At 41.1% G+C, this 26357-nt stretch overlaps 1 protein-coding gene across 10 annotated transcripts in view; it reads right to left on the minus strand.

Annotated features, from left to right (window-relative positions):
- The window catches only part of HIPK3 (homeodomain interacting protein kinase 3), a 157440-nt gene that overhangs the window by 12354 nt on the left and 118729 nt on the right, over positions 1-26357 (minus strand). For 4 of the 10 annotated variants that reach the window (XM_037899873.2, XM_037899874.1, XM_037899876.2 and 1 more), the window contains 12 exons: positions 24842-24961; positions 22961-23047; positions 21502-21686; positions 20224-20383; positions 19494-19617; positions 18654-18761; positions 8443-8564; positions 8104-8228; positions 7837-7995; positions 6461-6757; positions 3677-3817; positions 85-320 (listed from right to left, as the gene is read on the minus strand). In XM_037899873.2, the coding sequence (XP_037755801.1) occupies positions 85-320; positions 3677-3817; positions 6461-6757; positions 7837-7995; positions 8104-8228; positions 8443-8564; positions 18654-18761; positions 19494-19617; positions 20224-20383; positions 21502-21686; positions 22961-23047; positions 24842-24961 (1864 nt within the window). The remainder of the gene's footprint in view (positions 1-84; positions 321-3676; positions 3818-6460; positions 6758-7836; positions 7996-8103; positions 8229-8442; positions 8565-18653; positions 18762-19493; positions 19618-20223; positions 20384-21501; positions 21687-22960; positions 23048-24841; positions 24962-26357) is intronic. The other 6 variants (XM_037899877.2, XM_043550167.1, XM_043550168.1 and 3 more) reach the window with 3 other exon arrangements.

The raw sequence follows: 26357 nt of genomic DNA on the forward strand, positions 1-26357 counted from the left end.
TGGTGCATATACCTATTGAATAGACTGCTCAAATTTCTGACTTACCCATTATTATAAAAGAGAAGACCAACTAAATTAGTTTACCTGTATTCACCATCTGCTCATCTAAATTTAATCTGTTTTCTATTCTTATTGGTGGCACCACAACAGCGCAGACATCGGGTTTGGTTTCTGCGTTAACCGAGTTTCTGGTTTCTGTATTTTGATTGGTGTTGTCTACAAAACTGCTTTCTACAAATGGACTGTCGTGTCCTGAAGAGTCTGAGGTTGGGGAACCATCCACAGTATCACAGCCACTCTCTTGTTCGTCATCTGACATACTATTAAAAAAATAAATATTGCATAATAAGCAGAGTGTTCTTCCATTAGCGTTCTTGTAATGTATGACAAAAAGATATTTACAGAAAATGTTTAAAAATAAAAAAAAGCAGAAAAAAAATTTACATTTTAGTTATGTTAAGTGTCTAAAGTTAAAACCACACAAGCTGGGAATTCAGATGGAAGCTAAAAGTCTAAACTCATCTTCCAGCCTTAAATGACAAGTTGTGGAAAGGATATGGTCACAGTTACTTTGCTAAAAGAAATTAGTGAGAGTTATGGTGAGTTGCGCATTAACCTTGCTCTAATAAATCACCCTAATCCATATTAAGTTTTAAATTGTAATCCCACCACACATATGCACACTAATTACCTCATTTTCTTCCTAATTCAAAGAATAAAAGCCTTGCCATGGTTATCATGCCATAAGCAGAGGAGGAAATACTTTATGCTTCTAAAAACAAGACACAGGCCTACGGAAATTGTATAAGTGTCTACCTAGCACAAAGAGACGCATAATTACATGTGAGGCATCAGGAGAACACTGCTGGCACAGTAGCTAGTTATTGTTGGATTAGCCACTAGATATAGGTGGTTACATATACAGGTGTAGCCAAGCACATAGGTTTGACAGATTATTTCTGACAGTATTTAGGGTAAGAGGAAAAGCAAAGCCCCATTCTCAAACAACAGTCTATAGAACAGAGGTTCTCAAACTGTGGTCCGTGGACCACCAGTGGTCTGCGAGCTCCATTCAGGTGGTCCGCAGACAGTTCCCTCTAAGGTGCACATTGGGTGGCCGCACACGAGAGAATGAAGGGCCACCCACCTAATTAGTGGAGATGCGCAGGCGTGGCTCCACTAATTAGGTACCTGGACCCTGGAGAAGACGCACATGTAAGGTGAGTGGTGGCCTTGGGGGGACGAGGAGGCAGTGGGGTGAGAAGAGGGGGTGGGGGGAATTTTGGATGTGCAGGACTGCGGCCGCCGAGAAAGAGGTGACTTTCCCCAGCTTTTGGGTTGCGGCTGCTGGGGAGAGACAGCCCTCCTTCCCAGCCTCATCTCTGTGGCTGCTGTGGTGAGGGAGAAACCCCCGCCTCCTTCCCAGCCCCAGCTCAGGGGCTGCCGCGGCAGGGGAGAGAGGGCAAATCCATCGCATTAGAAAGCTAACATTACTGATATGAAAATATGAGTTGTGTGCTTTTATTTGTAGAACAAAAAAAGTTTATAATTTTTTTTTTATATAGTGCTTTTATCCAAAGCACTTTACAATAGTTAGCTAATGGTTCAAACAACACTTGGAAAGATCATTAAGTGGTCCGCTGAGACCCTCAGGAATTTTCAAGTGGTCCGTGAAAAAAAAAATTTGAGAACCACTGCCATAGAACGTTTGCTGGTGGGCCATGGAGTATATGCTGATCAACTGATGCATACCCCTCGTCTTTAAAAAATGTTCCTCTTGAAGCAGCTGGTAAGGAGAGAAGGTGGAAATGCCAACCTCTATAATGGTGGGTGAAAAGGGGTTAGAGGAGCTTGTAGATGCCAATCAGAGAAGAAGTGTCAGTAGGACAAGACCCAGGAATGGCTAAGCAAGACCACAACCAACAGTGGAATCAAAGCCAGGTACTTCATGGAGAGTAGGGGAGATCAAGCAGTGAGGCACTGGGGAACGGAAACTAACTTTGTTTTAAATGTTAACTGTAAATGTAAAAATTCACACAAATATTTGTACTACAATGGTGCCTGGAGTCCCCAAATGCATTTGGGACCCACTGTGCAAGGCACTGTGCCAACACATGGTAGGAGACATTCCCTGCCTCAAAGAGCTTTACAATCTAAATAAGTCATAAGGGTTTGTGAGTAAATTAATCTAGGTGCTCATATAGCACCCATCTGTATGGTAGCTGGATGTGTTCATCACTGAGAGGAGATGTGCCCAAGATCATTTCTTTTTAAGAAGTCGTCTAGGAAAACATGAGAATGCTGATCTACAGAATAAGGCACTTATCCGGCAAAGCACTTAAATACATGCTTAACTTTAAACACCTGAGCAATTTCTAACCTTAAGTCTGTTCCCTTGTGTGTGTGCATTATGATATATTTTTTAATTACATGATTACTCCTTCCCCTGTTCCCCGCCATGTCTTCCCCCAGAGCACCCGGCTCACTCAGCACACAGGATGGAGCATACTCCAGGAGTGCATCAGAGTTGCACAGTGAGGCTCTGCAGGCCCTCTGTATCATTTGTTATGGAAGTCAGAAGGTGTATATAAGTGAAATGAGGTGTGGGATGAGGCAAGGGATTGCAGGAAAAAAAGAATGGTCTCATGGTTAAGGCTGTTGAATGCTGCCCTAGAAAACTGGATTCTATCCCTGCCTCTACTACGTAAGTTCCTACACAAGGATAGGCAAGTCACTTAAACCAAACTTTTAACAGGTGGTCACTAATTGCATGTTTCTTGTTTTCTGGGTACCTGACTGGAAGACCCTGGGGTCTGATTTGCAGAACTGCTGAGCACCACTCACAGCTGCAGCTAAATCAGTGAGAACTGTGCTTTGAACATATAAAGTGCTCTATAATGCTAAGTACTTCGAAAAAGTCAGGACCTAGGTGTCAATCCAGGCACTCAAAATCAGTGGAAACTTTTGACCTTGTATATAATCTCCTTACCTCATAGGGGTGTTATGAAGATAAACTAATGTTTGTGAAACATTCAGATACTATAGTGATGAGTGTGTCACAGAAGGGGCCATGAAAAAATTAATAATTTTGTCTTCAGAGCAGGGTTTAAATAGTGAAGTAAGGAAGGCATGTGGCCAAACACTGAAGGAGAAAACAAAATATTCAATAGCTGCTCACTAATTGAGCACCATCCATTCTGTGCACTGCATGAAGCAGGTACTATGGAAAAAAACGGTATGTGATCATGTAATTAAAGACTGTACTATAACGGATGTGCACAAAGGGCTGAATTAAGGTTGTTTAATTCTAGCATTTCCCAACTTTTTAGTGTGTGACTTTGCAATCAATGTTCTTCTAATGGAGTTTTTTGTGTGTATTTTTTTTCTTTTTTTTTTTACACACTGTATGAATTATTGCCATTCAGTTTAACACTATGAAACCATTCAATGAGATGAACACAATTTATCAGGAACAATTAATAAACTAGCTATGATATATAAATAATATATATCATTAACATACATATAAATCTCTTAGAATGACAATTTTTTCAAAACATAAGTTAGCCTGTGAAAGAGAGAAATCTGGCAATGTAAAATACAATGAACTAAAAATGTCAGGAGTTTCACTAAAAGCAGACTTCCACTGTATCCTGGAAATAACATAACTTTGTACCTGTTGGGTCTCTTGCAAGGCGATGGACTAGACTGGCCAGAGGAGCTGGTGCTCAAAGTGCTGTCAGGGCTGCTTAACGAACATACACGATCAATATTCATAGTGCTCTGGCAGGCTTCACAATCTAGGCTACCTTTACATCTGAAGCAAAGAAAAATAATTAAGACAAAAAATAAATACTGCCTGTCATTTGGCAGGTCATTCATTCCTTCTACACACAGCTAACCTTAAAGTAATACAGACCGATCTTTAATATGTTAGTACTACACTGGAAAGGGAATGGGGCCTATCACCCAAAAGATAAAAAGCAATGATTCTTATTCCTGTTTAGTGTTCCATTCGTACACAATCTAAAGTTTTTTGGGGTTCCTTTGGAAATTTTGACCTAAATTTTTAAACTCTGAAGCCTAAAGTAAGGCTCCTGAATCCACAGTTAGGCATTCAAGTTCAAAAAATTAAAAGTTCGGAATCTATGAATACCAATTCAGGTATTCCTGCAGGTATACAACACCTTTGAAAAATTAGGTCATTTTTATTTTGGTGCCTAAATGTGAATTAGAAACCTTAGGCACTCAAAGTAAAAAAAAATTGGCCATAGCCCAGACCAAATCTTGCAGTCTCTACTCAAGTAAGTCTTCGGCTGGCTCCACTGATTTGATTTACGAAGAACTGTAGGCTATGGCCCTAAATAATTTATATATATATTTAAAAAAAAAAACAAAAAAACCTCTGTACCATCTCTGCCATAGAAGTAGCTGATTCTTCTCACACTCCCCACAACATGCAATGAAAATGAAATGTGGCGTAAGTGGGGAAAGTGTGGGTGCAAGCATGAAAAAGATTTTTAAAGCAGCCCCGGGTATTTAGACACACATCTTCTATTAGAATTAATTTAAGCTGTGTGGCACCCTGGACTGCCTTGAAAAACATCAACCAAATGTGTGTGTATGTAAACCAACACACACACACGAGTGCCTACATATTCAATTTGTTGTACACTACCACTAGGTTTGGCAGGATTTGATTTAAACAGATGTTAGTAAACATCGATTTCAGCTAACACTGAAATCAATAACAAAAAGTATCCATTGGTAAGGATTGGGTGTCACTGGCCCTGCGGTAGCGCACAGAGCCATCTGCAACCCTGCTGTTGCAGGAGTGAGCAAGTGGGCCCATAACAGCAGAACTGGAGAGGGCTTCTTGGACAGCCAAGGGTCCGGCAACATCAGATCCTGGCAGGCACAATGTGTAAGGAAGGCTGTGGACCTGATGGGTCAGAGCAAAGACCCTCTCCCCCAGCCAGGGTTGCGAGCAGGAGGACAAGCCCCCAGCCATGGGGGAGGTCACCCTGCTGCTGCATCTCTCTGTCCCTGGATAGGAGCCATTCAGTAATGGGGTGGCCTTCCCCACGGCCGCGGGCTCGTCCTTCTCGCATCCCTTGCTGGAGGTCTCTGCTTTGACCCACCAGGGCCACAGACTTCCCCTGACCTTGTGCCTGCGTGAATCTGGTGTTGCCAGCCCTGCGACTGTGCAGTAATCCTCTGCAGCTCCACTATCACAGCCCTACTCGCTCACCAGCCAGGAGTGCAGGGCCCTCCCTGGGCAGGAATGGTCAGGAACAGGGTGGCCTTCCCCAAAGCCAGAGGCTCATTGTCCAACTTGCACCACTGGATGGGAGCAGTCTCTACTCTTCCGGTCCAAGACTGTAGCCTCCATGCACCTTGCACCTGGGTGTCTCTAGCCCCTTGGCCACGCAGAGAGCTCCTTGCAGTCCCACTGTCAGTTCTGCACTAACCCCAATCCTGCCCCCCCTTAACTCCCCGCAACTATAAATATAAAAATAGTTAATATAGATTTTTATCATTTCCCCCACCCCAATTTTTGACAAAACTTGCAAAAAAAAAAAAACCCCCAAACCCAAATAGTGCCAAGCCTAACTACCGCTACTGAACATAAATGCTGATATACATACAAACCTTATTTGCACTCAATGTACACATGGAAGTATTTTATATGTTGAATCTATGGTTTGCATGCACAAACAATGTGCAAAAATTATATGAATTAATTTTACATAAACTGTACACACACTACAATCATATTTTGAAGATATGGCTCTAAATTTTTATCTTCTACTTGCCTGTTTACCAGTTTCAGATTCACAGCCTGAACAATCAGATGACATTAGGCTTCCTCAAACTTATGTTTAAGGAAAAGCCATAATTCACAGCCATATGGAATGTAAGTGCATTCAAACAAAACTGACCTCTTTTCTTTGATTCACAGTAATTTAATATGGAATAATTTATTTCATAACTTATAGAAAAATCATTTTAGGATGGAATTTCTATTGCCTATACTCAACTTCCAATTTCATACACAGATACATGTAATGCTACAGAGGTGGATACATATGAAAAGTGCAAGCCAATATTAAGAAATAAAATCAATAAACATGCTATACCTAAGAGCAGTCAATTTTCAAACTTTAACAACTCATCTACTGTTATAACAAGAATTCTAAACATTAAGTCCCTGTTATGAATGCACTGCTTGCATAGCTATGCAAAGCAGAACTTTACAAGTAGCCTTCAGTTTCCAAATAAGATACTGCCATGGAGTTGCCTTTTGTACCAAAAAGTTGGAAGCACACTGACTGCCATTGTGTCTAAAATCAAATATTGACTACACACAATAGCTGAACTAGAGGATATTGCTGGAATCACTGCATGTTTCTTAGTATAGGTAACAGTTTAATAAAACTAGACTTATTTAAGCTCTTACTCTCTTAATGAATGCCTTTGTCCTGTATCGTCTTCATCTGTGTCACTACTGATGGTGATCACACTGACTGCTGGACTTGGAGAATCTGCAATGATGATAGCCTGGCGCTGTTTGTTTGAAATAGATGAATCAGGGTCCTGCCTGACAGATGTTTTGCAACAGTTCCTCTCCTGCCCTTCTGAGTTATGATTGTCCTGTGCTTCTATACAACTTACTCTCTTGACAGACTTCACATTAATTATCTTTGGAGATATAAATGCTGAATTTTGGATATTGGTATTTTGTAACACATTACTCCTGTGAAGAAGACACCTCGTTAGACAGTTAGTAGAATCTCTGTAACACACTTGGAAACTTAATTCTATTCTCCTCCCCACAACTTAAAAAAGCCAAGTAGATTAAAACATCATTGTTATACATCCATGAATAAAAATAAACAGTAAAACATAAAGCAGTGAAGATACAGGTAAATATATTGCATATATGGTAATTCATAACAATGATGGCAAATTTTCCAGGTAAGTATTGCAAATAGCAAGCAGGGTTGTTCTGGATGTTGCAACGTAAGGTCTAAGGCTGGATTTACCGGTGAAATGTAATACAATATGCTGAAAGCACCATTCTCTTATAAAGGAAAGAAGGAATGAAGAAATGCTAGCTTGGACACTACAGACATTTCAGTTCTTATTCATTGGAAAGATTCTCACTGACATCAATGGGCTTTGAATGACACCTTGCCTTAGCAAACACTAGAAAAGGAGTCCAGTAGTATAACCACTACCATAATTGTTCTTCATAGCCTTGGCTTCTCCATTACTAAAACATCCCATACCTTTACAAACCACTTCTGTAGTGATGGGGCACATTTTCTCCAGTAAGCAGCTAAAGAGTTTCTCGCTGCCAGCAAAAGACAGACTATTCTTAATACTAGTCTAGCCATATTATGACCACTATTATATAACTTCTATTTATTTTTAATTCTTTGATGAATCCTCATTCACACAGAATTAGGAGCATCTAATTAGGACTATCTCAATATATTTTTAAACCCTTGCCAAAGGCCATTTAAGCACATATGTAGACAAAGCTGCTACTATCCCAGGCAGAGACTAGATCAAAGGTAAAAAAAAAAAAAAAAAAAAGTTTATTTCCATTTCATGTCTCCCATCCTGTTTACCAAAATGCTTCAGAGAAATTGATAAAGCAGCAAGCCAGGTGTTTATTTTCAGAAGGGGCAACAGAACAGTTTGAGCACAGTCACTGACCTTAGTGAGCATGCATTATTCATATCTCTCTCATCCACTGTACAAAGGTTGTGAAACTATGACCTCACAATCTACACCAAATTAAAAAAACAAACAAACTATTTCACCAACCTGTTCTGGCACAGTTTATTTCTTTTGGTAGCTGCAGGTTGTGGCCAGACAACATGTGCAATGCCCACACTAATTGGCTGAGTGGCAGACAAAGTTATTTGATTTAAGAGAGGCTGTGGCATCACTGAATTGTAATGGCTGCCATGAGGAATCACTTTCCTAAGGAGAGGAGAGAGGAGTTATTAGCTGTAAACTTTTCAACTCAAATCCATATTCTTTGTTACGCAAAAGTCCTAAAAAAAGGTGTACAAAATTGTTTGGACCTACCCCCAGTCTCCAAATCTTTGTGGACCAGCCACAGGATCAGAGGCTAGAGTTGCAGTAGAAGGAGCCACAGGTGTTATTTGTTGCCAGGCAGGAATCAATATTTGCTGAGTTTGATTAGACCATGGCTATTGTGAAGTAAAGCAGATTTCATTAAGTGGTAAATGACCAGTATTTATATTAGCTTCTTAAAACTCAGCATAAATCCAAAAAAGTGATTGAAATGGGACACTTTAAGGACATATCAAACGCAATCTTTACAAATATAAGATTTCTTAAGTGCCTAGTAATATAAAATTTTTAATAGCCATTTTTAAAATACACAATTCCAAATGAACCAACCTGAGAAAGGACTCCTGCTCGTATCTGTAGTGGCTGTATAGTAGGGGCCTGTGTCACCAATGGAACGGTATTATCTACCCTTAATGAGTAACCAGTAGGCTTACCATGGTTTGTAGGAATTCCTAATGGGAAAAGGAAAAACAAATGAATCATACAAGCTTTAAACAAAATATTATTATGATATAACTAGAGCAAAACAAAAACACTGATGAGGAGAATTTTAATCAGACAACTCATTTTTCTTGCTATGCTTATAATTTAGTCGTACCACTGATTTAGACTTTTCAAACTGGATTAGGCCTGGTCTACACTACGAGTTTATGTCGGATTTAGCAGCATTAAATCCGAATTAACCCTGCACCCGTCCACACAACGAAGCCATTTTTTCGACATAAAGGGCTCTTAAAACCGATTTCTGTACTCCTCCCCAATGAGGGGATTAATGCTGAAATCGACATTGCCATTTCAAATTAGGGTTAGTGTGGATGCAATTCGAAGGTATTGGCCTCCGGGAGCTATCCCACAGTGCACCATTGTGACCGCTCTGGACAGCACTCTGAACTCGGATGCACTGGCCAGGTGTACAGGAAAAGCCCTGGGAACTTTTGAATCTCATTTCCTGTTTGGCCAGGCAAGCTCATCAGCACAGGTGACCATGCAGTCCCAGAATCGAAAAAGAGCTCCCGCATGGACCGAACGGGAGGTACTGGATCTGATCGCTTTATAGGGAGAGGAATCCGTGCTATCAGAACTACGTTCCAAAAGACGAAATGTCAAAACATTTCAAAAATCTCAGAGGCCACGAGGGACAGAGTCTATATCAGGGACAACACAGTGCCACGTGAAACTTAAGGAGCTCAGACAAGCGTACCAGAAAACCAAAGAATCAAACAGACGCTCCGGGACAGAGCCCCAGACATGCCGCTTCTACGCTGAGCTGCATGCAATTCTAAGGGGGGCCGGCCACCACTACCCCACCCCTGTCCGTGGACTCCGATGATGGGGTACTCTCCGCCACGGCTGAGGATTTTGCAGATGGGGAAGATGAGGAGGACGACGAGCTTGGGGAGAGCACACAGCACACCGTTCTCCCTGACAGCCAGGATCTTTTTATCACCCTGACTGAAATACCCTCCCAACCCAACGAAGCCAGGGAAGGGACCTCTGGTGAGTGTATCTTTTTAAATATAATACATGTTATAAAAGCAAGCGTTTTTTAATGATTAAGTAGCCCTGAGGACTTGGGATGCATTCGTGGCCAGTACAGCTACTGGAAAAGTCTGTTAACGTGTCTGGGGATGGAGCTGAAATCCTCCAGGGACATCTCCATGAAGCTCTCCTGGAGGTACTCTAAAAGCCTCTGCAGAAGGTTTCTGGGGAGAGCAGCCTTATTCCGTCCTCCATGGTAGGACACTTTACCACGCCATGCCAGTAGCAAGTAATCTGGTATCATTGCATGACAAAGCCTGGCAGCGTATGGTCCCGGTGTTTGCTGGCATTCAAGCAACATCCGTTCTTTATCTCTCTGTGTTATCCTCAGGAGAAAGATATCGTTCATGGTAACCTGGTTGAAATAGGGGAATTTGATTAAGGGGACATTCAGAGGTGCCCATTCCTACTGGGCTGTTTACCTGTGGCTGAAAAGAAATCCTCCCTGCAGTTAGCCACATGGTGGGAGGGGGGATATTGGCGCTGAGCTGTTCGCGTTTGGCTAGCAGGGATCTTCCCTGATACCAGCCAGGCGGTGGGGGGAGGGGAAAAGCGATCATCCCAGAAAATTGGATGGGGGGGAGGGGGTTAGTTTGGTTTCTGCTGCTGCACATTAACAGGAAAACTGCAGCAGTAAATGGCCAACTCAACGGGCTTTGCTTGGTATGGGAAAGGAGGGGGCTGCTGTTATGAAGGTTGCAGAAGCCGAAAGACTATGGCTTACCATGGCCGCCTGCAAGCCGAATTCTGTTGCCTGGCCCTGTGTGTGTGATCTTTAACACCAAAGCCGCAGGCACTCAATATAAGATGCAAAATGCGACCTTGTACTAAAATCACATGTGCTATGTAATGTGAATAGTGTTGTTCACCGTGAAAGAGTATAGCCATTGTTCTGTAAAATGTATCTTTTTAAATACTTCACTCCCTTTTTTTCCTCCAGCAGCTGCAAATGTTTCAAGCCTCCCTCCTCCGTCTCAAAGGCTCTCTCAGATAAGGCGGCGAAAAAAACGCACGCGCGATGAAATGTTCTCTGAGCTCATGCAGTCGACCGGCACTGACAGAGCTGTGTGGAGGGACACAATAGCAGAGTACAGGACGGTGGCCGATGAACATGAGGAGAGGTGGCAGCAGAAAGATCAGAGGAGGCATGAGGAAACGCTGGGGCTACTGCGGGATCAAACGGACATGCTCCGGCGTCTGGTGGAGGTTCATGAACGGCAGCAGGATCACAGACTGCCGCTGCAGCCCCTGCTTAACTGCCCTCCCTCCTCCCCAAGTTCCATAGCCGCCTCACCCAGATGCCCAAGAACGCGGCGGGGGGAGGCTCCGGGCATCCAACCACTCCACCCCAGTGGACAGCCCAAGCAACAGAAGGCTGGCATTCAACAAGTTTTAAAGTGGCCTTTTCCTTCCCTCCTACCCTCCTCCCACACCCCACCCGGGCTACCTTGTGAGTTATCTCCCTATTTTTATAATCAATTAATAAAGAATACATGTTTTTTAAACGATAGTGACTTTATTTCCTTTGCAAGCAAGCGGTGATCGAAGGCGGGAGGGTGGATGGCTTACAGGGAATTAGAGTCAACCAAGGGGGCGGGTTTTCATCAAGGAGAAACAAACAGAAGTGTCACACTGTACCCTGGCCAGTCATGAAACTGGTTTTCAAAGCTTCTCTGATGTGCACCGCTTCCTGCTGTGCTCTTCTAACTGCCTTGGTGTCTGGCTGCGTTTATTCAGCGGCCAGGCGATTTGCATCAACCTCTCACCCCGCCATAAAGTCTCCCCCTTACTCTCACAGAGGCTGGGGAGCACAGAACAAGCAGCAATAACAATGGGAATATTGGTTTCGCTGAGGTCTGAGCAAGTCAGTAAACTGCACCAGTGATCCTTTAAACGTCCAAATGCACACTCTACCAGCATTCTGCACTTGCTCAGCCTATAGTTGAACAGCTCCTGACTACTGTCCAGGCTGCCTGTGTACGGCTTCATGAGCCAGGGCATTAAGGGGTAGGCTGGGTCCCCAAGGATAACTATAAGCATTTCAACACCCCAACAGTTATTTTCTGGACTGGGAAGTAAATCCCTTCCTGCAGTCGTTTAAACAGACCAGAGTTCCTGAAGACGTGAGCGTCATGAACCTTTCCCGGCCATCCCACGTTGATGTTGGTGAAATGTCCCTTGTGATCCACAAGTGCTTGCAGCACCATTGAAAAGTACCCCTTGCGGTTTATGTACTGGCTGCCCTCGTGGTCTGGTCCCAAGATGGGGATATGCATTCCGTCTATCGCCCCACCACAGTTAGAGAATCCCATTGCAGCAAAGCCATCTAGTATGACCTGCACATTTCTCAGAGTCACTACCTTTGATAGCAGCAGCTCAGTGATTGCGTTGGCTACTTGCATCACAACAACCCCCACAGTAGATTTGCCCACTCCAAATTGATTACCGACTGACAAGTAGCTGTCTGACGTTGCAAGCTTCCACAGGGCTATTGCCACTCACTTGTGAACTGTGAGGGCTGCTCTCATCTTGGTATTCTTGCGCTTCAGGGCAGGGGAAAGCAAGTCACAAAGTTCCATGAAAGTGCCCTTACGCATGCGAAAGTTTCGGAGCCACTGGGAATCATCCCAGACCTGCAACACTATGCGGTCCCACCACTCTCTGCTTGTTTCCTGGGCCCAGAATCGGTGTTCCACGGCATAAGCCTGCCCCACTAACACCATGATCTCCAAATTGTGGGGGAACGTGGTTTTAGAGAAAAGTGTGTTCATGTCCTCAACACTGCACTGCCGTCGCCTCCTCGCCTGGTTTTTCAGGTGCTGGCTCTGCATACACTGCACGATAATGTGCAAGGTGTTTACAGGTTTCAGAGCAGCAGCCATGTTAGTCAGTATTCGCAAAAAGAAAAGGAGTACTTGTGGCACCTTAGAGACTAACCAATTTATATGAGCATAAGCTTTCATGAGCTACAGCTCACTTCATAACTGCTGTGGTGAGCTGAACGGGCTCTATGGTTGCTGTGCTATGGCGTCTGCTCCTGTTCGGGCAATCCAGGGAAAAGGGCGTGAAACGATTGTTTGCCATTGCTCTGGTAGAGGGAGGGGCAACTGAAAACATGGCTTACAGGGTTGGCTTACAGGGAATTAAAATCAACAAAGGGGGTGGCTTTGCGAGAAACAGAATGGCCCCCTCAAGGATAGAACTCAAAACCTCAAGGACAGAACTCAAAACTGGGTTTAGCAGGCCATCGATTTCATGGAGGGAGGGAGGAGAAAATGAATACAAAACAGATCTGGTCTATTTCTTGTTTTGATCCACTTCATCTATCTTTATACATCTTGCTGGCAGCAGACTGTGCAGTACAACCGCTAGCCATCGTCATCTCCTGGGTGCTCGGCAGAAGACGGTGCAGTAGGACTGCTGGCCATCGTCTTCTGCTGGCTGCAGATTAAAAGACAGTGCACTGCCAGTAGGACTGAATCACCATGAGACGAAACTTAAAAGGGAAAAGACCTGGCTGAGTCACTCCCATGTTTGCCCAGGCACCCCTGACCTCATCGAGGTCAGTTAAAAGAGCACCCTGGACTACGTCGACGACGGCTACCAGTCATACTGCACTGTCTGCTGCCAAAAGGCAATAAACTGTTGCTGTGTAGCAACACAGTACCACATCTGCAAGCACCCAGGAGACATACGGTGACGGTTAGCTGAGCGGGCTCCATGCTTGCCGTGGTATGGAGTCTGCACAGCTAACTCAAGAAAAAAGGCACAAAACGATTGTCTGCCCTTGCTTTCATGGAGGGAGGGAGGGACGGAAGGGGGGCCTAACGATATGTACCCAGAACCACCTGCGACAATGTTTTAGCCCCATCAGGCACTGAGATTTCTACCCAGAATTCAAATGGGCGGCGGAAACTGCAGGAACTGTGAGATAGCCACACACAGTGCAACGCTCTGGAAGTCGACGGTTGCCTCGGTACTGTGGACAGACTCCGCCGACTACATGCACTTAGAGCATTTGTGAGGGGACTCATACAATCGACTGTATAAAAACGCTTTCTACAAAACCGACTTCTATAAAATCGACCTAATTTCGTAGTGTAGACAAGGCCTTAGGAGATTTTGTTTCAGTACCTATCTGTTCAAGTGTGTGTTACTGTAATTTGTGTAATCACTATGAGAACACATTCTATAGAAAGAACCAATTATATTTTATCCTCAGCAGAATGACTCATGCTAAAAGCTTTCTACAATGCTGAGAGTTTTACTATCTATTACAAATTTCCTCGGTTGCAGGGCAGCCAAGGAAAAACAACATTGGGGGGGGGGTCAATGGCTAACTTCACTGCTCCCCACGGAGTCCTATGGAACTCAATCACTTCCTACCTACTAACATTTTCTTTCCACAAGGTGTCCTTATCAATTCCTCTAGCTCTTAACAGCGATGCCTGTAAGGAAACCACATACATGGACCCCTTCTGTCCATAGGTGGCATATGAGTCTTTCATTTGGGAAGGCTACTCCAGGATCACTGGAAGTACCCTAAAAGTGGGGGGCCACCGGTATGCAGACTGTGGCCCCGCCCCCTGCTCTGCCCCTCCGCCCTGAGGCTCCACCCCACCCCACCTCTTCCCACCCTACTCCACTTCTTCCCCCCCGAGGCCCTGCCCTCTTCCAGCCCCAATCCACCTCTTCCCCCAAGGTCCCGCCCACCGCTCATTCCCCTCACCTCCTCCCACATCACTTGCCTTGAAGGCAGGAAAAAAAGTGGAGGTGACCCACATCCAGCATTTTCCCCCTGCATGGCCAGCCTTTTTTATTTTGGGGAGGGTAAGTCTCCTCAAGCCTCTTATACATGCCACCCATGCGTCTGTCTGGTTTTAGGATCTTCTGTGGGGAACCAATATTTGAGTCTCCCTACAATCCATAAAATCTTTCCAGCAGAGCCCATGACAGCCAACCCACAACCTGCTTCTCTTGTGTGTGTTCTGGCACTGTGAACTGACACACACCTGAAATATTACAGCAAGAGCAGTCCAGGAAAGACACCCTCTCTAATGTTCTATGAGTGTTTTAATGGCTTGTCATCCCTACTGGGCTTTACCAGACTCAGACAGTCACAGATAAAAAATGGTGCAATGTTTAAGCCACCCAATAATTTTCAGATGACCTAACAATATAAATAGGGAGGGGGGCAGTAATTTTTTATTTTTTCAACAGCATTTTCTAATAGAACTGTTTTCTTTCACTGCAGGTTCTACTGTCAATGAGAATATACTAATTTTGACTTCTGGTCTTGCCTTTTACATGACACACACTGCAGTCAATTACTAAGCCATACACATGTGGGTGACAGGAAACTACTGCCTAAGATTATACATTCATTTATGCATTAGGAGGTTGTTTTTATCTTTTATTTCAATCAACTGAACATCTTTGAACATGCCACATTGCTATACTAAGTTGTAACTGTTTGACGAAAGGCTTGGAATTTAAAAAACTTTGTTGAGTAATTTCTTCCATCCAACCATATAGAGCAGCAGCACCTTAATTCTGCCAAGAGCAGCAAGACTCAGCACTTAGGATATTCTACACAGAAGCCAAACAGGGAATGATGAACAGCACCAAATATTGTTAACATTTCTCTCCCATCATCTCCCCACCAAAAACTCAGCTTGTCACAGAGGGGCTGAAACCAGTATGTTTGTTCTCCCCCATTCAAGCTATGACTAAATTAGGACTCTAATTCAGGAGTTCAGCACACTACTAAAAGCAGGCAATGGAATCCAAAGACAACTATTTTTTCCTGTACTGTCTCCTTTTCAATATCCTATTTATTAGGTATTACTAAAATAGTAACATGCATCTTAAAAAAAAAAAGGTACCATTAGCAGAGAATAAATTACTTACCTATAATTAGTATACTCAGAAGGAAATAATCTGTGCATAAAGTTATATGTTTGGCTCAAATAGTCTATAACATTTTGGGCTGGTGTACTCAAAGCTTTCAGAAAGTTCTGAAACCCAGGATAGAGGCAACAGCTATGAATAACATAGTTGGTAACACCTGCTGGCTCTATCTTTATCTTAAGAAAGGGTAAGTTTTCTTGGGTTCTGAATTTAAGTAGAAAGGCTTTTCCTCAGCCTATGTCTATCAGGGTCTCTATGACTTCCAGTTGGTGAGAGAGAATTAAGCGGGATTTAGCATAATTTACAAAGAACTCCTTAACACCTGCAGCTCTCATAATGATTTCATTTTCCCTTTCAAAGACTGGCCATTTTCCAACAAGAACACATGCCCTCTCAATACAGGTGCATTGCAGCAATGGGTAACCTCTTCAGAGAAAAAACAAAGATGAAAGAATACAACCAGACTGAAATCCAACACCCAAGTGTCACCTAAATTGTCTTCTCTTCTCCATAGTTGACAGTGACTTGAGATGAGAAAGACAGTTCTTGTCAAAACAGTTTATATCTGATGGGTTGATTTTAAAAAATACAAACAGCAAAAACTAGAGTCTCTTCCCATAAATATCTACTGTCAGATTCCAGATACTGTCTGATACAAGTCCTTCAAACAATAAAACCTCTGTTTACATGATGTGCATGTGCTTGTTTAGGGGAATAAAGCTTAATCTATGTTCTTATATACATGTAGAAAGGTACACATCCCTGTGGTATTCCAGTTATTTTCTAGTCTGCCTCAGAGGAAGTACTTGTATGCTAACATTGTCACCTCATCGGCTACCAATCATTTCCAATAACTGGGTATTAGGCATTATCTGAAGATTTCTTTTCAGGAATTCCAAAACATCTATCTCAAAGGGATGTTACAGAATTATTGTAAGGAAAGGTTCTGCCAACTTGTTATCTCCTTCCCTTAAGGACACTGCAATTTAACCAATATCCCCAAAGGTAAGGTGGAATAAATTTTATTGATGGTGCTGCCTGTAGGTGCATATCAAATGCTTAATTTTGGTGTTCATGTGATAACTGTAAATGGTGTTTTAGCTAAAGATAAGAATAAATTACTAAACTTAAAACTGATTGTTTCCTCTTCATCTCCCACTTCTATATTTTTTCTCTATAAAAATCCATTTTCCTTTTTATGTCCTGTTTGATTTTCCCTCCCCCTTCCTTTTTGTTGTTTTCTGTCCTCTTCTTCTGTATCTCTCTTGCCCGTCCCCTTCAGCATTTCTCCTATTGCTTTCCTTCCAGGACCCATCGTACCACACTGTTCTAAGACCCCTATCCATTGCTCACACTTACAGAGAAATGCCTCAGAGCATGAAGTTTCCACAAGGTCCACTACCCCAATTCCACTGCTACTCCATGCTCCCAAAGATAGATTCCTGGAGAGCATAAGGATAGCCACTTTCCTTCACCAGGCCCTGCATGGGCTGCAGGATTTTCTGGCCTGAAAAACCATAAGCCTTAAGAGTCTGGAATTGCACATGCCAAAATATCATGCAGATGCATGAATCATTTGGGAGTTGGACTCTCAGACTCCTGTGGGCTACAGTCATAATTCAGCTTTTAAAACATTGTTGGAGTATTTGGCTAAAGATGAATATCAGAATTATGATAAAATTCTGACCTAAAGCTGAAATTTAGAACCATCATAAAGCTAATACAGAAGAAATCAAGGAATCAGTTATGTGCTCTAGACCCGAACTTAAGGTTCTCATAGTAAAAGAAAAATTCATTCTGATGGGGAACTGGACACAGATCCTTACATCTAAGTCACTGGCTCAGATCAGGCTTAGAGTGACTGTTCCTACCATTTTTCAGACTATTTTGCCAAAAAGTAAAGCATTCTGCACTGAATATTTTGGTTTCATACTTGTTTGGGCGGCTACCAAGTACAGTGGTGTCCAACATTTGACTCAAGAGTCCAAGTTGCCCTGAGGGCAACTCTGTTAAGATTTGTATTTAATTATGAATTAAAAATATATTCTGTGAATTGTAATTTTTAATCTGAAATATTTGAATTAGCCATAGGAAGATCTAGATGGGTTCCCTACCAAGCTGTGGAAGCCCCTAAGCAGCAGGATAGGTGCTCAGCTGGCTTTGCCAGAGTCTAAGGAAGCACCAGCAAAGGACGGCCCCCTTCTCCTCCACAATTACCCAATGATAGCCTAAAAGAGGAGAATCAACCACCAATTTTAACTCACTGATCCTATTATCCAGCCCAGGTTAGAGCTAGAGGTTGTTCAACTTGTGCAAGCTGGCTATTATCCCCAAGAGACCATGAGCCAGAGAGTAGCATGCTCAAGGTACTCTTCTTCTCCACCCGACCCATCCTATGCGCCAGGAGCGATGGGGGAGGCATAGGAGCTCTATGCACACTGGAGATTCCCCCACAGTGGGAATTCCTTGCAAGGAGACTTGGGGGTGGGCTTCTGCTGTGTCTGTGCTGCCCGAGTAGCATAATGGGAACACAACAGGGCAGAGAACCTGCCACAAAGCATAGTTGTGGCCACCTGACCTTTTTGAAACAGTATGTTCAGGCTGCAATGGTCAGATGCAACTGTCCTAGTTCATCATAATGACACACAGTAATTGTAGGATCCAGCAGAGCGGCAATTACTCAGGGTAATTATACATGCTGTCTCCATGGATCTGCAACATTCCTAACTGAAACCCCAAGAGGTTTCTCCCTATTTTGCCCAAACTTTAAACCTATTTCACACATGCACAGCCTTAAGATCCCATGCTGTGATCATCCTCATTTAAGATGGGGACTGCACAGGACTGCTTTGGATCTAGACCCTGTCATTCTTTTCAACTGGTAAGCAGGTTGCTGTTTGACATAAACAACACTCTACCCACACCAAAAGTACACTGTTCATGTTAGATTGGGGACAGAAATCAAATCTTGTTCTCTGACATTATAGAGCACAGTATCACATTATTATTTACATCTATGCAGACATATCTAAAAACAAGAAAGTATTTCAGATTTGTGCTAGAAACATAGCAGTTCCAGTTCATAGCAATACCTTTTGGCCTGGTGCTAGGATCTCTAGTTTTAAGAAGACAACATCTGCCCTGGAATCCCACAGGTAAAATGAGTGAATGAGCTCCTAAACTGCTGTAAGGAGAAAAAACTGACAATTGGATGTTAGGATATGGTATACAGACCTTCCTTTGGGCTGCCTTAATAAGTGGTTTCTGCAACTTTTGAAAGCTTTGAGAGAACTCTAAATCATGTATGCTTAGAGTCACATATAACCAAAGTTGAGTATATGTAACAACATTTACCTTCACAAAAATGAACTTTATGAACTACACTATATTTTATGTCTTAACATCTGCTATCTCACCAAACATGAAGGCATAAATGTAAAAGATCAGAAAATTTAGCAGGTCTCTCTCAAATAAGATATATGTGCTTTGCACTATAACGGTCTCAGTCAAATCTAGTCTGAACAGAGACCATGCTCTGCTAGTCTTTCTCACATCATGAGTTAAAATATCTCAGCTTGATCTATTCTACATATTACACTTCAAAAGTACAACAGGGCAGTGGCAGAAAGCTAGCAAAACATTTTGGAGAGGCTAATAAATTCCTGTTTTAGCATTCAATTTCATTCAGAGGGCTGTGGATTAAAATATGAGGAAAATTCACCTAGAAATGCAATGGTAGGACTTCATTATTATCCAGATAGATTTATTTAATCAAAATATTTCCAGTTTCAGTCTGGGGAGTTTTTTTTTTTTATAGCAGAACTGTAAATTTCTCAGATAAAGTTTATAGTAAAATACAGACAATTAACGACTCCAGTAACAGCTGCTGCTTTTCAAAATTCAGAAAATGAAACAATTTCAGTTAATCCTACCTTGGATAGTTGGAGGGCATATAATCAGTGCCTGCTGAAAAGCATCATTGCAACCAAACTGAGCAGTTCCTGCCTGCAGTGGTATTCCATGATGTAAAACTGAATGGGCAGATGCAGTTAATGCCTGAAACAATAAATTTAGCATGGATGAGCACACTAAATTAATGTATATTTTATCATCATCTCTCTCTCTCTCTCTCTCACACACACACACACACACACAGCAAATAATTATTAATTAATTCCACTGAAATTGAAAAAAGAAAAGGAGTACTTGTGGCACCTTAGAGACTAACCAATTTATTTGAGGATAAGCTTTCGTGAGCTACAGCTCACTTCATCGGAAAGCTTATGCTCAAATAAATTGGTTAGTCTCTAAGGTGCCACAAGTACTCCTTTTCTTTTTGCGAATATAGACTAACACGGCTGCTACTCTGAAAACTGAAATTGAAGTTTCAAAACATTTCAGATGAAGAAATACCATTTGACCACTCGAGGGCACTGTAATAAAGCAAACCATTTTCAGGATGACAAGTCAAAACCTAAACGTTTTTGAAATCAGGCTTAGAAAACTAACTTTTTCAAACTGAACAAAAAGTGAACAACTCTAGAAAAGGGAAATAAAATGTACATAAGATTTTGCAGCTACTGTCAAATATGATTCCTGCATCATATTTTGAAATCAAAATGAGAAACTAAATTAATAGAGTTAATAGCCAAAAGTTCTTACCTGACTCCTCACTGTGCCAATTTTGGTGAAGTTTGCAGTCAGATTAGTAGCTCTGCCTGAGGCAACTGGTCTTATAAGTGGCGTTTTATTGCAATTACTTATGTCATATGAGTTTGATCTGTATTTGCAGACATCCATGATATGGAAACAAGATTTCACTCTGTTAAAAGAAGAGAATTTTTTTATTTAAAATTTCCATTTTAAAAACTATAATTAATTAATTCCACTGGAGGAAGGAGAAATGATTCGGAAAACACAAATTTCATGATTAACATAATCCTGCATCTTTGAAGGAAGTTAGACTAGATGACCCTTGCGATCCCTTTTAACCCTATGATTTTACGATTCCGTAAGGCAAGATACAGCTAGAATTATGCTTATGAGCATCTCTTCTCTAAAAGCCCAAAATTCTTACAATTAATGGTAAACCTATTGAATCTATGGTTTAATATCAAGAAAGATAAACTGTAACTATTTTCTGCTTCTAGTGTCTAACAGTATTGCTGAGTATCTGCTAATAATTGGGGTATGTACCAAAAGAAGGTGATGGATTAGACCAGGGTTTCCTCAAACTTCATTGCACCGCGACCCCCTTCTGACAGCAAAAATTACTACAAGACCCCAGGAAGGGGGGACCAAAACCTGAGCCCGCCTGCCCTGGGGAGGGTGCCAAAGTTTGAGGGCTTCGGCCCTGGGCAGTGGGGTTTGGGCTTTGGCTTCAGCCCCAAGCCCCAGCAAGTTTAACGACAGCCCTGGTGACCCATGACCTACTTTGGGGTCCCGCCCATAGTTTGAGAACCGCTGGATTAGACATATGAAAAGTTCTCTCCTTTGTTAGACTTCTGTGTATCTATTTTATTTATCTATTTATTTATTGTTCAAGTATCTATTTCTAGCATTTTAAAAATACTTTAATTGGGCTTGGGAATTAGGGCCTGATTCTATTAAATTCTGAACACCAATTCTATGAGAATGGAGGGTACTCAGTTCTTTTTAGAATCAGGCCCTAAGACTATTGGCGCCTCAGCATGGGGAATTTTGTATTCTAGGCATCTCAACACTATACATACTTAGCATTCTATAAATTTTAAGCAACAGAATATATATATATATATATATATATGTGTGTGTGTATGTATGTGTGTATATATATATATATATATACATATATACACACACATACATACACACACACCACCCCACACACATCAATTTGACTGTAAAGCACTGTTGTAGGTCTAACACAACACTGCTTTATTATTACTGTATATAACATACTGGTTGCTATGTGGAAAATCTAGGAGATGCTTCATGGTAACAAAGGGATGGTTCAGTGTCTCAGCTGGAGTAATTCTTAAATCAGCATCAATCAGCAACATTTTCTTCAACAGACTGACAAATTCTCTTCTATCTGCCTTCTCTGCCAATAGGTCACTTCCTTCCAGATCCATCACCATGTTCACCTGGCATGGAACAATTTTTTAAAAAGTCAGATAAAACAAACATGCATACTGATAATACTTCCTTTGGTTCCTTTCATTAAATTTTTCCACTTCAAACATGTATTGCTTTTAAAAAGTAGGGCCAAGTGAAATATTTGGAATTTATTAGCTTGTGCAAACATGTTTATCTTGGCGCTAATGAATCTGACCCAACAAACACCTTTCAAGATTTTACTGTATAAATAACTGCTCTTCTGACAGTACCTGTGCACCTAACATCTATTGAAAGCCTTATACCACCTGTCATTCCAAATTTGGGATTTGAAATTTAACAGTCTGTTTAGGAGGTGGAGATTAGAATCCTTGAAAAAGAAACCCAGTTATCAGTAGTACTGGTGCCCGCACCTGCCTCAAATCATCATCCCTGGAAGTGTTTTCTTTCAACTGATACATTTTCAATCAGTGATGCTCACTCAGATTAGGGAACCCATGTGCCTGACATACAAGCCAGATGAGATTCTCTGTCTGCTTCCATGCCACTGGAAGTCTCTCAGAACTAAGTGGAAGATTTTGCCAACCTCTGAAAATAGAGGAATAAAAGATTCAAAGCAACAAAAACCACCAGATCCTCTTACTTATTTTTGCCTTGAAAGTGGAAAATACTAAATAAATGTTAAGTATTACTCATTTTTTTTTAAGGTTGAGCTGTGAGAACAGAGCTAGTACATGAAGAAGACAATTTCAAATGTGTACAGTAACACCAGTCCTGAAATGGAATTGAGTATTTTCTCAGGATGTCAAAGAAGAAAGAGGGGGAGGAGATTTCCTTTTATTAGTGATTAAGGCACATAAAGCAGTGGAAGTATAAGGATGCAGTTTAGTTAAAAACAAAAGGGTTTGGGAAGCTGTCAGTGTCTCTAGAAAAAGGATGAAGACAAATGATACTTTTACTATAGACAAAAACCTAGATATAAGAATCATTTTACCTAGATTGGTAGATGTTACAGTAGAATATGGAATATACTGCACATTATTTAAGATCTTTTTCACCAGGACAAATGTAACTGCACAACAATCACACAACAACAAAAGACGACGAGATCTATGCACCAAGGAACTTAGACAGGCATAGATGGACCATTTCCACAGAAGCACACTAGGCAGGTATGGATGAATGGAAAATATTCCCAGAATGTACTCTAATTCACAAAATCTAACTGATAAAAGTTTAAAAATAAATCATTGTGCATCTCTCAGCTGTATTGCTTGCAAAGGAAAAATACTTGAGAACTCACATGCACTATATCATCCAAACTGTTGAAAATATACTTTCTGGCCTCTTTAGACTTCATCCCTGTCTCTGTCTCATGCTCTTCCAGTGTCTTAAAAGGGAAAAAAACAAACATTCCGTCAGTTAAAAGGACACTGTTAGTATAAAATATTTACTGTTAGTAATCACACTTTAGACAATTGAGAGACTTTAATTTAACATTTATTTTACTGTTATGCTTTTTGCTGACTTTTTGTATTTCAGTCAGTTTAGAAAACAAAAATAGCCAATTTCACTTCCTGGCTCTTCTGAATAATCACAATGCTATACTACAGTATCTGGTTTGCAAACAACTCAGGAAATAGTGAACATCTAACAAAAACATGCTTTATGAAAACTTTTTTATTGGTATTTGGTTTCTTACAGAAAAGGTTTTTGTTTGTTTGTTGTTGGTTTATTTTACACATTCATCTACCACTAACTTTTGGAACTAAACGAGGTGACAGCATCACTTTAAATAGAATCATGCCCCTTTCAATTTCTCTCTTCTTACAGGGTTGTTTTTTCTGTTTTGTTTTCAAGTACATTTTATTTGTTCAGAGCTACAGTGACAGAGAAAGTATCTGAAATATTAAAACATCATAAACAAATAAGGCTTAAAGGACAAGTATATACACCAAGACAGTAGCATAATGAAACTAAATACCTTGCTCCTCACTTTCTGTTATAATTTCCCCAAAATAAGTAAATAAAACAAAGCACCACCCGAGTCCCACCCTCATCCTGCAGTAGGGACTCTTGCATGATCCCAAAAGAAAAAACCACCACTATTTAAAAGTACATTAAAGAGAAGCTTCCTCAGCATATTATCTACATTAGATTCAGCAATGTTTTTCTTACTATCTGGAAAATAGTTCAGCTGTGCTCTCCATACATCGAAACAATTTCCCTTTCCTCTCCCTCCAAAGAGTAGATTGTTTAGTCTGGTATGGGAGATTTAACAATCTTAATAACCAGAGACAGAAGGGTGACTTGTCTTGTATCCAACATAAAAAGATACATTCTCTAGCCAATAAAAGCCTCATTCACATCCATTCATACTGAAAGAGATCAGATGGAAGTTAAAGTGAGATCCAACAGAAATATCAAAGTTGGAGATCAGGAATAACCACACTGAAGCACTTAGAAAGCTCTAACATAACCTGGGCCCAAAAGGCATTAATTTGTGGACAGTTGCACCAACAGTACACCCAGTTAGCAATCCTCACTTTTCATTTTAAACATACTAAGCAAAATAAACCAAACAACTTACTATGGAATGATATTTTATTTTGCTACTATTGCTTCAGAATTTCATGACCATTCACCAAGATTTAACTCCATTGGTTATCTGTACTTGGCTCTTTACTCAATACTGCCTAAGCCTTTGTGGGTCCCACTCCAGAGATAACATGGGAGCTACTTAATTCTTTATACAGCAGAGAAATTAAACCACATAGGTCTGGGCGGCTGTCTTCACATATAGCGCTACAGTGCAGCTACACCGATATAGTACTTTAGTAAAGACGCTACTACGCTGAAGGGAGAGCTTCTCCCATTGGGGAGGAGGATTAGCTATGCCGACAGGCAGTAGCTATGTTGAAGGGAGAAGATCTCTCGTTGACATAACCCTGCTTAAGACATCACCTATAGGTGTGGATTTTTCACACCCCAGAGCAACGCAGTTATACCAATGTAGGTTTGTAGAGTAGGGCTGGCCTAACATTACTTAGATAGAAGACATAATTCTATCTTAGTTTTGCAAATTTTGAATAAGATCGCCATGTTGTAAATAAGAAACCTTAATTTGGCCTATGTGGCGTATGTATGCATTATACTATTTTTTCAATTATTTAATACTTTTTACCTTTAACCTCCAACCAGAATATGGTGCATCTGTTTCTCTACAGAAAAATCTTGCAGTTTTCGTTCCCATGTTCAACAACTGCTCTCCTGGCAAACCTTGAGTCTGTGAAATGTAACGAATCTGGAGGAGGAAAAAGTAGAAGGAACTTAACTTTTTGTTTTCAAATCATGATCTACAAAGATAGAAACTTGCACTTCATCATTTCCCACACTAAAAAATGAAAAGAGGACTGAGAGTGGGCAAACAACTCTTACGCAGGAGAGAATCGGTACTTTAAAAAGTTGTGTATTGCTCTCTCCATGTATTAGCAGGAGAAAACCCTAAATATCCAAGGTTTCAGAGTAGCAGCCGTGTTAGTCTGTGTCCACAAAAAGAACAGGAGTACTTGTGGAACATATAGTAAGAAGATATATATATACATACAGAGAAGGTGGAAGTTGCCATACAAACTGTAAGAGGCTAATTAATTAAGACGAGCTATTATCAGCAGGAGGGAAAAAAAACAAAAAACACTTTTGTAGTGATAATGAAGATGGCCCATTTGTCAACTGTTCCATTCTGTGCAGCCGATGAAGTGGGCTGTAGCCCAAGAAAGCTTATGCTCAAATAAATTTGTTAGTCTCTAAGGTGCCACAAGTACTCCTGTTCTTTTTGCTAAATAGCCAAGCATCTAAACTACTATAGTTAAACAAGGACATAATTTTGGTCAGCAATGAGTCTTTTATTTACATTACTTACTGGTTCAAAACTACTGCAAACTCCACAATAATCATGACTCCATATGTATGGAATGCTCTCCGGGAGCAGTTTCACAAAGTCACCATCCTCCCCTCATTCAAATCCTTATTAAGAGCTGAACTGAGGCCTTACAGATAAGCTCAGGAAAGATGTTTGTTCCATTCAGAAGAGGACAGAATGACATGAATACTCAATTTTCCCCTTAGAATGAACATACAAGGCACTATTCTTCTAATAATTCAAAAATCATATTTGAAACCAAGTGATGCATGGGGTCCCAGCACAAGTAACATTTTACAGTGGGATGGGTTAGGTGTATGCCACAGTTCTTTCAAAAGGTATTAAAAGAATTTCCACACTGTTTAATGATAAGACCATATATATCCATAGTGAAAAGAAGAGTTAATTTTTTGTTCCATTTTCTCCGAATATTCTGATGATTGCCATTTTGCAAAATTTTGCTATATAAAAATGTTAGACCCCTTTTGATACAGGTATTAACTCCCCACATTCCAGCCAAATTTCATTTGGCTACTCACATTCTACCCACCTAAAATTGTCCCTGTGTTTTCAGTTAGATACAGTATTCTTTGGAAGTTTTTCACTTCCTTTATACGTTGTTGTGCTCTGTTACATAGTGAATATGTTTTTCACTCCAAACAAGGCTGCATTTCAGCAGTGAGTGAAATTTCAGGATATTGTTTGTCAAGTACTTTGGAATCCTTCACTATATAGGGCCTGATCCAACATCCATTTAGAACAATGGGAGTATCTCTGC

This window comes from Chelonia mydas, chromosome 6, assembly GCF_015237465.2.
Source record: "Chelonia mydas isolate rCheMyd1 chromosome 6, rCheMyd1.pri.v2, whole genome shotgun sequence".
NCBI classification, from domain to species: Eukaryota; Metazoa; Chordata; order Testudines; family Cheloniidae; genus Chelonia; species Chelonia mydas.